The following is a 12,004-nucleotide window of genomic DNA, read 5'->3' as shown; positions in this document are numbered from 1 at the left end:
ACGGAAATAACTGGAGGCATATTCTGTGCCCTGATTTCTGGTCTCTTGATGTTTTTGGCCAATGGCCTAATAAAAGAATTGGCTCTGCTATTGTTATATGTTCTTATCCATTATGGACTGAGTATCCATGGAAAAGATGTCTTTGTGACAATGAACACCTGGAGTGTGCTTCTGTTCAGGAAACATTAGGAGGGGTGGCTCAGATGAGTGCTCTCACTGTCTGTAATTGTTTATTATAAGAATGCCCCACTTTCTTAGCTATAAATACTAGGAAAAAAAGGAATAAGTAAAGCCTATGTTTTCGTATATTTCCCCAGGAGCAGGTAGCGAATGCTGGAACATTCATTTTAGAAGAAGTGCTTTTGGGAATGGAAGGACAGTGTTCCTTGGCATTTACCTTCTTTAAGAATAGTGGAGGGAGTACATGAGGTTTATCTGTGAGCACTGCTGTAACGGGGAAATGGAAAGGGCTGTGTGATGTGCTGCTGGGTGAAGAAATGTGGTTCTGGTTTTATCGTAGAGACTGAAAATTGTTGAGTTGCAGATTGCTGTAGGTCTGTAAATTATCCTTATAAGAGCCAGCTCAGTCAGAGGCTATGTAATATTGTTGGTCCCCACTAATGACTTGAGCTTACAGCAACGATCACTTCTAAGAAATAGAGCTGGACTGTTTCCAGAGCCTTAATACTTCCTCGGAGTTTTACAATGTATTTGATGCTGTTAGATTGTGCATGAGCTGCATTCCTAGACTTAAAGCAAGGCACTGTTGCAACACTATTCCTCTTACACAATATACCCTTAAACCACAAATCTTTACATTTCATGATACCTAGAGTACTGCAACATGCTCTAAAGAGATGTCAGAGAAGTGACAGCAGACAGGCTGGAGGGAAGGGATGCCGGCCAGAAGGACCTAGACAGGCTGGAGAGGTGGGCACAAGCCAACCTCATGAGGTTCGACAAGAACAAATGCAAGGTCCTGCATCTGGGTCAAGGCAATTCCAAGCACAAATAGAGGCTGGGCAGCAAGTGGCTGGAGAGCAGCCCTGAGGAGAGGGACTTGGGAGTGCTACTGGATGAGAAACTCAACATGAGCCAGCAGTGTGCACTTGCAGCCCAGAGTGCCAATGATATCCTGGGCTGCATCAGGAGAAATGTGGCAAGCAGGGTGAGGGAAGTGATTCTCCCCCTCTGCTCTGCTCTGGTGAGACCCCACCTGGAGTACTGTGTCCAGCTGTGGAGCCCTCATTACAAGAATGTGGATGTGCTGGAGCATGTCCAGAGAAGGGCCACTGGGATGCTCAGAGGGCTGGAGCAGCTGTGCTATGAGGACAGACTGAAAGAGTTGGGGCTGTTCAGTCTGGAGAAGAGGAGGCTCCCAGGTGACCTTCTTGTGGCCTTCCAGTGTCTGAAGGGAGCCTACAAAAAAGCTAGGGAAGGACTTTTCAGGCTCTCGGGGAGTGACAGGACTAGGGGGAATGGAGTGAAGCTGGAGATGGGTAGGTTCAGCCTGGACATGAGGGGGAAGTTGTTGAGCATGAGGGTGGCGAGAGCCTGGAATGGGTTGCCCAAGGAGTTGGTTGAGGCCCCGTTCCTGGAGGTGTTTAAGGCCAGGCTGCATGGGGCTGTGGCCAGCCTGATCTAGGGTAGGGTGTCCTTGCCCATGACAGGGAGGTTGGAACTAGAGGATCCTTGTGGTCCTTTCCAACCCTGACTGATTCTATGACAGAGCCAGGTCAGTGATGAGGATTTATTGCTCTGTTAATCTGTCTTCCTCACTGAGTTTCAAAGTTTGGATTTGCATAACTGCCAGAGAAAAAAATGCATCGAGAGCATGTGGCTGCCAGGTCACCCAGGCATCACATCGGCTGTTTTGGTAATACTGAAAGGTGAGCTTTCCTTAATGCCTTTTTTTGGCCCCTGAAGAACATTTTGCAGCTCTGTGGGTTTTTTGGCCTGGAATCTGCACACATGGAAGGGTTTATGGCAGTCTTAACGTTTCAGTGTTACATATTTTTACTACACACAGCACATTTATTTCTCAAGGGAGAGCTTGGTTAACTTAATATGTGCCACTGTATTGTAACAACATCATCCACAGGCTGGTTTCTGCTAGTCTTTTTTGTTCTTCAGGAGTGAGAGGGGTAAGTTTGTTTGGACAAGCTTTGTTCCCACCAGGAAACTTGGTCTGCCCACTACTGTGTGGGAACAGGATGACATTGCTGTGAATGTGCCTTTTTGTGTGTGTATGTGTGTATGGCTTTAGCAGTTAACAGGGTTGATGCAACCTATGAACTGGCCCCAGAGCCTCTACTTGGGGAAGATATATTCTTTTGAATGATCTAATCAAAAATAAGAATGCAGGGAACCAGTGCAAAGCAGAGGAGGTCCTGGCTTGAAAGTCCGCAGCAGCTTTAGATATGCTTGCTGTCTGGGGTGGGACACTTTCAGAGCTGTGTCCTTGTTTCGTGGCCTGGAAGGTATGTGGATGGTCGTGCACTGCACATGCTAGTAGAAGGAGTGTCAGCCTGCTTGCATGCCTCCCACCCTCACATAGGTTGCAAAAATCTGGCACTCTTGTGACAGAAAGCACAAAGCAAAGGATTTGTGCCTCAGTGAGACCAGCTAAACCCTTGATCTCGTGGATGTCCTGTTGCAGATGTCATGATGGACCACGCTTCATAGCGTGTAGGTAGATATTTCAGGGGCCTCACCCATCTTGTGCTCATGAAAATTTCCATCCAGCAGCTACCTGCCTGAATATTATGAGAGCTTTAGTATGTCTTTGCATGGCCCAGAAACTTCTAACAGGGTGGGTGGTTGGGTCCTACCCAGCAGCTGAGCTGCGTACAAATTATGTGGAGCAGGGCTTAAGTTTCTAGCAAGGGCTTCATCTCCTAAGCAGGCTCAAAGATCTGACTCTTGACTTGCCATCAGTTCAAAAACCTTGAACACCTTTTGTCTCAGAGGGCAATCTCTTGATCTCTCTTGTTAAGATGGAACAGCTTGTTCTGGTGAGATTTTAGGCATACAGAGGTGTTACGTTCTATAACAAAGAAGTTTTACATTCTAATAGAAACAAAAAAAATGAAAAGAAGAGAGGTTTTAATGCCTCCTATGGTTTCCTTTTAACAGGAGCTTTGTTTTTCTGTGCAGAGTGAGCCAAAAAAATATTTTTTTAGTCAAAATAATGCTAATGCTAGAAAGAAAGTACAGTTGTGTCCTGGCACATCCTGTTGTCAGAATTTTTCTTCTGATTACGATGGGAAAATGTAACAGGGCCAGGGTGGTCTGGGGAGGGCTTTTAAGGTATGCTACAATGCAGTTTGAAGAGCCACTTGGGATTTAGAGCTCCTTGTTTTCATTTAGCTGTTTAAAGAGAAACATGAAAAAAAAATTGAAGTGGTGAACTGTATTGCATAGAGTAAGAAGCAGCAGGATCGTCTCCTGTAGAGGCCATCCTCAGAAGGATTAAGCAAGCTGAGAAAGTATTCATCATCTCACACTGCATAACAACATATCCAAGCAAAGCTGGAGAGAGGAAGAAATGCAAAGGCAGTGAGAGGAGCTAAAGATGTGAAACTTAGCACTGAGGAGATGCAGTTAGATTGTTCACTGTGGGCTGCAAGATCTAATAATAAAACAACAAGAAAAACAGGGAACTACTGTTAGAAAGAGCTCTTGCTTTGTTTCAGTTTTAGATCCCTGCATTAATAGGTCGTGAGTGATAGACATTTCTGCCATGCTCAGTTTGGGTGACTGTACAGGGTCAGCACTTTGAATTAAGAATCGTGACACTGTAGTAGAAGAGATAAGTGCTAGAGACATTAATATTCCTCTGGAACTATAATAATAGAAAAAAATCATAGAATCAGCCAGGTTGGAAGAGACCTCCAAGATCAGCCAGTCCAGCATATCACCCAGACCTATCCAGTCAACTAGATCATGGCACTAAGTGCCTCACCCAGTCTTTTCTTGAGCACCTCCAGGGGTGGTGGCTCCACTGCCTCCCTGGGCAACCCATTCCAATGGCAAATCACTCTCTCTGTGAAGAACTTCCTCTTAATATCCAGCATAACTTGAGACTCTGTCCCCTTATTCTGTTGCTGGTTGCCTGGGAGAAGAGACCAACCCCCACCTGGCTACAACCTCCCTTCAGGTAGTTGTAGACAGCAATGAGGTCAACCTTGAGCCTCCTCCAGGATGAGCAACCCCAGCTCCCTCAGCCTCTCCTTATAGGGCTTGTGTTACAGGCCCCGTACCAGTTTTGTCACCCTTCTCTGGGCACATTCTGGTATCTCAACATCTCTCTTGAATTGCGGAGCCCAGAACTGGACACAGCACTCAAGGTGTGGCCTGATCAGTGCTGAGTACAGGGGCAGAATAACCTCCCTTGTCCTACTGGCCACATTGTTGCTGATCCAGGCCAGAATGCCATTGGCTCTCTTGGTCACCTGGGCACACTGCTGACTCATCTTCAGCCTACTATCATCCATCACCCCCAGGTTCTTTTCTGCCTGACTACTCTCCAGCCACTCTATCCCCAGCCTGTAGCACTGCTTGGGGTTGTTATGGCCAAAGTGCAGAACCCTGCACTTGGCCTTGTTAAATCTCATCCCATTGGCCTCTGCCCACCCATCCAGCCTGTCTAGGTCCCTCTGCAGCACCTTCCTACTGTCCAACAGATTGACACCTGCTCCTAACTTGGTGTGATCTGCAAACTTACTGATGTTGCACTCAATCCCCTGCTTCAAATCATCAGTGAAGATACTAAACAGGATCGGGCCCAGCACTTTTCCCTGTGGAACACCACTAATGACTGGCTGCGAACTGGACGTGGCACCATTCACCACTACTCTATGGACCTGGCCTTCCATAAAATATGTTATGACTTAATTCAAGAAAAAGATCTAATATATGTATGTAAGTTTTTGTCAGCATGTGGATTTTGATGTCACTTAAATAATTTGTTTCTTTATTTGCCTAAATTGCAATAGGAGGTTTTAGTTTCTTGAAATATCACCAGGAATTGGTATAATTCAAGTCTATATGTTCCAACATTCTCTTGGTACCCCAGACTTTACATATCCATATTCTGTTTCTTTTAGGTTTCACAGAATTTCATTAGGTGTTGCAAAGGCTAAATTTTGTATGGTTCAGTGCACTCAGTCTTTTTTTTTTCTTTTTTCTGTTTCTTTGCTACATGTCACATTAAAGTTATTTGTAGCTGGCTGCAAGGTTTGTTCCATTAATAAACCTGAGTTATTCTGCCCCTGTTCTGATGGTATCAGTGTTTCACAGGCAGTGATCTTTTCCAATCTGAATAACTGGCTGTTGCTGTGATAGATGCCATTGTTCACAGTGGAGGTTTGCTTTCATAAAATGATCTAGAATTCATAGAGCACTCCTTCTGCATTTGCTCTCCTGCTTTTTGAGCTGCTTCTTTGTGTTTTTCATTTAATTATCTTAGGGTTTTGTATGTAGACAGCACAGGAGACCTTTTGTAATCAAGTATAGGTAATGAGAGCAGAGCAAGCAAGTGTACAAATGTACTTGCGTGTTCTCTTTTCATTATGTGTTTGTCTTTAAAGCTTGGCTTCCTCTTACGGGCAGTCATTCTTCCCTTCTCATACTGACAGGTGAGCACAGTTTTAGCTGATGAATTATACAGTCAAAGATGAGAGATATTAACTTACTAAGTGACCTCCTATTGAATTTGTATTTTCTAGAGCTTTTCCTCTGGTGTTGGTGTAGCATAACCATTTTATGCTGGAAAAGCTCACAGACTTTCTCAGGTTTTACTGCCTTTTGCTGCCTGCTGGTTAATTTTGGTGGCTGCACTCAGCGTGGCAGGACACTTCTTTCCTAGTCATCTCTTGGTTCATTGGTGCACCTTATTATGCTTCAGATGTTTGAGAGCTGAGTGCTCAAAGTATTTCGGTGTGATCTGCCCTTTGACATTCACCTTTAGATCACCAGTAACTGAAACCTGACTCAAAACATGGGTACAGAAATAGATATTTATGTACAGCATTTGCAGTTGGGTGGACTTGTAAATAAGCTGAGTGGAGGAAGGAAGAAGTCTGAATTCTGGAGAGGAAACATGCAAACTTCTCTAACAAATTGTCCTTTTTGGTACCCCACAAGGTTAAATTTGGATTTGTTGTCGTCCCCCCCCCAAACAGCCACAGTGCAGGCTTTCTGACACCCCTCCCAATAACACAGCAGATTACTTTATTTCTTTGCATGTGCAGCTGATACCTTCTGGACCTTGATGTCCACCTAAATGCCTGAGTCAGGGAATACTTAGTGCTCCTGCTGCTTCATGACATAGTGTGCCTGGTGTGAGATATCTCCATTCACTTAGTGTTTCCTTTTATAACGAGTATAGTAACAGCTCTTCTGACACGAAAAAACTGAATGAGGTAGATGCAGGGAGCTCATTATTATAATTTATATGACACCAAATGTCACCTAATTGGCACCAGTCAATGTACTGGTAAAGTCTGGAATGAAAACAGGGAATTGTTACAATGCAGTTAATAAAAATAGTGTAATCTGGTATTGCAGCATATCTGACTACATGTTTATCTTGTGATTTACAAAAATATCAGTTATTTTTTAATCAATGCAGTTACTGCTCTTAAATCATGCAATTACAGTTCAGCCCATCTTCATACCTGCCAATGTTCATCTCTAGTATGTGTTATTTGAGCACGCTATTATGTCTGTTAAATGAGAGCTGAATTTTCACCCTGCCTCAGCATGGTGTGCTACTTACCCTTATACTAGAATTTGATGGTTTAAAGAATTATTTTCTTGGTTCATGGCACTTTCTGAAGCAGTCTCCACAGGCACAGTCAACGCTGACTGAATGCTGTGGGCATGTGAAATGTGGATCATGGCCTTGCTCTGACACACAAGTTGAAACTTACGCTAAGGACTGTATTCACTAAGTGTTTTTAATTGGCAGGCATTACACTGTAGAGCTTTGTCTCTAAGAAATAGTATTACTTAATGTGTTTCTTTTAGAGAGAGAGAAATGTACTAGCCAAAGCATTAGTTAGCAATACAAAGTTCAGTATGTAAGAAGAATTTATGCAGTTGAATAAATGAAGTATATTGTTCAATTACAGTGGCTGTCATTTCAAAGTATTTCAGTACATAATTTCTTTATGCAGCTCATGCTAAAATTTCAGACACATCAGTGGGAGCCAAAGCTGCCAGAATCTTGCAGATTTAGATGGGATGAGTTGGGGGTTTTTTTCAGCGAAAGGAAAGAGCTCCAATTAGTTTATTTTCTGTTGTTTGAGAGTTTATATCACCTAGTGAATTGTGAAGTAATACTTTCTTGTGTGCTTCTTTCATTTGGTTTAATTTACTGCCAGTCCAGTGGAGCAGGAGGAACATTTGTGTCATGTTCCTCATGCCTTGTATGGGTTGGTGCTTGAGATACCTCACCCAGGTGGTACCCACTTGCTCTGTTTAGTGGGATAGCAGTTAAACCAGCAATGAAAATGTTTAGGTAGGTGAGAAATTAACCATATACCATGTCAGTTCAGAAGCTGTGGGATAGCAATTAACAGCAAAGGAATTTCAAGTGTTTATACTTTATATTCAAAGTTGGAAGTGAAGGGTTTTATTATCTCAGTGTTGTTTGTGAAGAGTCAACATAGGATGTATTTAGCATTTCATAGACGACTCCCAGACACCTTCCAGGTTTCTAGCTATGCTGGCTAATCTCGTCAGTGTAGATGGAGGTAGTACTGAGTGGTCTTTTAAAATAGTGCTGGTGTGCACCTGAGTTAGACATCTGCCAAATGACCATCTTGGCCCTTGAGTTTTTAATTTTTCCCCTGAGACATTGATGGTACTTTATTCTTCTAAAACAAGCTTAGTTAAGTTTGCATTCCAGATTGTCTCCCAGTGGGCTGTGTATGACATGGCAATTGGTCAACCCAGGATTAAGTTATAGCCAAGGCTGATGGGCATTGAGATGCTGTAACTGGATAGGTCTGTGCTTGTGTTTCAGACTTGCTGCAAGTGAATTTAAAAATCTTAACATAAAACCAGTGGAAGAGTTCAGGTTTATAAAAGATCTTCAACTTACCTTGTAGATAATTTTTTTTTTTAATATATTTTGAACTTTTGCAATTGAAAAATACCTTTTTTGTCAAATTAACAATAAGCACAGAAGAGGATTAAGCCAGCAAGTTTTCTCATGCAAATGGGGTAGGCTTTGGTTATTACAATATCCCTGGCTATCACCTTGGTGCTAAAATAATAGTAAAAGAGCATTTTACAGTTAATTTCTCTCCTAATTTTGAAAAAATATTTTGAACTAATTTAGAAAACTGAATTTGTACTTCTGTTCTACCTCTTGACAAAAACTAAGTGTTCTTATCAGTCAAGAAAGTTGCACTGCTGAAAGTGAGAATAAATGCACTGGAAGTGTGTTTGAATCATAGGACTGCAGTAGGCAGTATCTGCCTGCTTTTGTTCTCTCCAAATTATGTATTTCATTGCTCAGGTTACCTTTGTATGTTTTATATTGCCTCACACCAGACATTTTAACATACCTGAAGACCTTCAGGTATTTCCAATATGAAGCTGCTGCTTTCAGTAAAATGGAGCTTGGCACAAGTTGTAATAAGTTTTATCTCCAGAAGTGTTATTCAGGGCTTGGTGGTTTAGACCTACAGCCTTCAGGGAGGCCTGAAGGTTAAAAAGAATCAAACAGCTGGGAGAGGAAGAGCCAGCAGATGATACACTTGGACCTACGTGTTCAGATTACCTTAAGGTTAATGAATAGTCAGTCTGAAAGACAGATTAGCCCTGCCAGGGAAAGAATAGCTAGTGGTCATTAGTTATTGGAAGTCCCTGTAGTACAGTATGGTGGTGAGAGTGCCTGGTGGCAGGAGTGCTGGCACTCCGATGGGTGTCCAACTGTGTACCCGGTGCCCAGGGTGTCATGAAAGCAGTTAATGGGTAGGATTTAAGGCAATGATGGAGGTTCAGGTTATTCCTGCTTTGATTAAGGTTATAATGCAGTTTATTGCCTGATAATTACAGGTCATGGCATAGCTATTTCCTGTTCTCCCCAATAAATTGGCAACTTGATTTTTTTTCTAATGGGACTGCCTGCGGTACTCCATCAAAGACATGGCTGGATGCAGTAACCTAATTCATTATTATGAACAGTTTGAATGTAAAGTCTTAATAGAGCTAAATAAAGGAAGTATATTTTTAAAGATCATATCAGATAATGTGGGGAGTTTTTTTGGGCTTCTGTAACACAAATGCACTGACCTATGTTACCCTCCATACTAATAGCAACTGTTCTCTTTCTTTTGTTGCAGATCACCAGAAACTGGAAAGAGAAGCTAGAATCTGTCGCCTCTTGAAGCATCCCAATATTGGTAGGAACATTTAATTGCTTTATACAGTAGACAACAATTTAGAAAATAGAAGAAAAATACCAAGTGACAAATACAAATAGCAGCTCAGAGAGGTCAAGTGGAAATATCTGCAGACAAGACTATTTCTTTGTATTGTGATGCTCCTTTTCAATTCCACTATGGGATGTAGTAACTCAGTAGACCACCTAAAGCAACATGTACTGTTCTCATCTTTGAGAGCCCTTGCTGTTCCATCAATGAGCTCTCTCTGCCAGGTGTTTGGGGTTTTTTTGAGCAGTGTGTAGGAGGAGTTATTTCCAGTACTGCTCATGACTTTTTGAGACCTGCAGAAGGATTTCATCTAGCATCATCTGTTGCAAAATGAGAAAGACTGATGTCTATAGTGTTGTTTTTACCAAGATGCTTTACTGAGAATTTAGTGTTTGTGATTCTGTTTTCTGTAGAAGAAATAGGCAGATGCAAAAAGTTGTGCTCCTTTTATTTCCAGAACTATATGTTTTCTGCTCCACTGTTTATGGAAAGAAAAAAAATTATTTGGAAATGTCTTGTTTCCTTGCTTTAGAAACAGCAGAAACATACATTGGTCTTTAAAGAGTTGTATGTGGGTTTTTCAGAACTGCATTAAACACCAGGGTTGTCTCTCAAAAGAATATTTGCTGTACCTGAGATATATGAGGAAGGGTGGGATTTTCATGTCCATCTTGTTTCTCTGTCCCCACCCATTTTTAAAAGTTGTCAGAAAAAGGCCTAAGTTCAGTGTGTCTTTTAAACAGACAGATATGCTTGATATTCCAAAAGCCCTTGGCCAGTGTGCTTGCTCTTTCCTCTGGTTAGTTTTTCTCCTCTTCATTTTCAACTGACAGATATGGATCTTGATGTTTTTAGACTTACACAAGTGTTTCATGCCTGAGAAAGAATCAGCTTCTTCCTTTTAATAATAATTATAAATGGAAAACAAATGTAGCACGTTTGACAATGAAATGCTGAATCTCTGAAAAGAGCTGTCTATGCAGTCTCAAAAGCTTAGATGCTTCACATGTAAATTTCGTTAAGAGGAGGAGTGGTGTTAGCTGTGTTAGTGTAGCCCAGCCAAAATTTTTGCATTGTAAAGTGGTGCTAGACAAAGGAATGTACAACTTACTGTAGGGAGGAAGCGCAGCTCTTCTGCAGTTCTGGAAGGTGGTGGCTACACATCTGGTGCTAGTCTGACTTAGAAGTCATCCACCCTTGCTTTGGTGGAGCTGAAGTACATTTGTGATCTTGATCATGCCAGGGAGAGTGAGTAAAACCAGTAATAAACCAACGGAGTGTAGTTGCTGAAGTGCACAGAAGAGCTCAGTTGAAACTGATATCTAAATTGATTTCATGTGATTGTGCATCTCCATTTTGAGTAGCTTGGAGTAATTTTAAGATGTAATGCAGACCCTCTGTGACTGCTTCACATAGTGTTTGCATAGGTGAATGTATGACTTGAAATGCATACAGGCCATGACAGCTTTTGTAAGTCAGCACAAGGTGACAGGCAGATAGGGTTCTGTGTCAGCACAAATTCCATGCACCTGTCCCAAGATGCACAGATCAGTCAAAGGATTTTAGACCAATTCTTCTGTTTCAGAAAAGATGCCACACTCTAGCCATATCTGAGAGAGGGTTTTCATGACTCAGAAATACAAGCCAGGGTTTGGCAGCAGGCTTTTTATTCTGGTGTTGTTCATTTTCTACTGTGGGCTGTTCTGCCAGCCCTGCCTGAGTATCTGCCTGAAAAAAACCTCTTTCAGTTAGTGTGGTTACAACAGATCCTTGTTTGCATAATTGCTCAAGTGAAGGCCACTTTGTATCTGGGTTATTATAACTAATTTACTTTTTCAGCATGTCTCTATTTTATCCATCTGTTTGAAGAAATCCATGTTTTTATTTCTCTCTATCCAGCAATGTAGTCACAATGCCTAATGCCAGTGTAAGAAAAATATCCAAAAGGGAAGTGGATAAGAAATGCTATTCCCTGTTCTCCATTCTCCAGCCTCTTATTTGCCGCTTAAGAAATGTGTGCAAGAAAAAAACATTTCTACAAATGCAAGATAGCCTCATTCTTTTCACTTCCAGTCATTCTTTAACAGTACCTACTGCTTGTGTTCTTGCCTTTTCTTACTTTAATTCTTTCTATTAAAATAATTGTTGTAGAAAGGGAGCTCTGCTGAACTGTGTGAGAAAGAAAATGATGCAAAATCCATTTGCTGAACTTTCAGACCTCGGGAAAATTTTATAGGGCTCAAAGCCCTTTCTTCCTAATCAGTCTTTGGCATTACTAGTATTTTCTCCTTTTCCAGTTTTCCTTGAGTAATCTGGCCTGCTTCTTCTGGTATATTGTGGTTGGAAATTTCTAGGCAAGCAGCTCAAGTTTCTTTAGTAACAGAGCTCCACCAGTTTGTGCTGGGCTGCAGCAGTTTGTACCTGAGCCTGATTTTCATTGCTGCTGTGTTTCTTAGGTTCTGATCGTGATGAGATGACTGTAAACAAAATGAAAGATGTAATTGTAGGTTAAGCCCCCAGTGTTTGGAGAGCCTAGTGCTTTTTCTTCGTAAGAT

At 41.8% G+C, this 12,004-nt stretch overlaps 1 protein-coding gene across 19 annotated transcripts in view; it reads left to right on the top strand.

Annotated features, from left to right (window-relative positions):
* The window catches only part of CAMK2D (calcium/calmodulin dependent protein kinase II delta), a 150,596-nt gene that overhangs the window by 45,443 nt on the left and 93,149 nt on the right, over window positions 1–12,004 (top strand). For all 19 annotated transcript variants that reach the window (XM_064149834.1, XM_064149835.1, XM_064149851.1 and 16 more), the window contains exon 4: window positions 9,360–9,419. In XM_064149834.1, the coding sequence (XP_064005904.1) occupies window positions 9,360–9,419 (60 nt within the window). The remainder of the gene's footprint in view (window positions 1–9,359; window positions 9,420–12,004) is intronic.

Source organism: Pogoniulus pusillus, chromosome 10 (assembly GCF_015220805.1).
Source record: "Pogoniulus pusillus isolate bPogPus1 chromosome 10, bPogPus1.pri, whole genome shotgun sequence".
In the NCBI taxonomy this organism is placed as follows: domain Eukaryota; kingdom Metazoa; phylum Chordata; class Aves; order Piciformes; family Lybiidae; genus Pogoniulus; species Pogoniulus pusillus.
The sequence above is the reverse complement of the archived record's forward strand: the minus strand, read 5'-3'. Positions and strand labels throughout refer to the sequence as shown.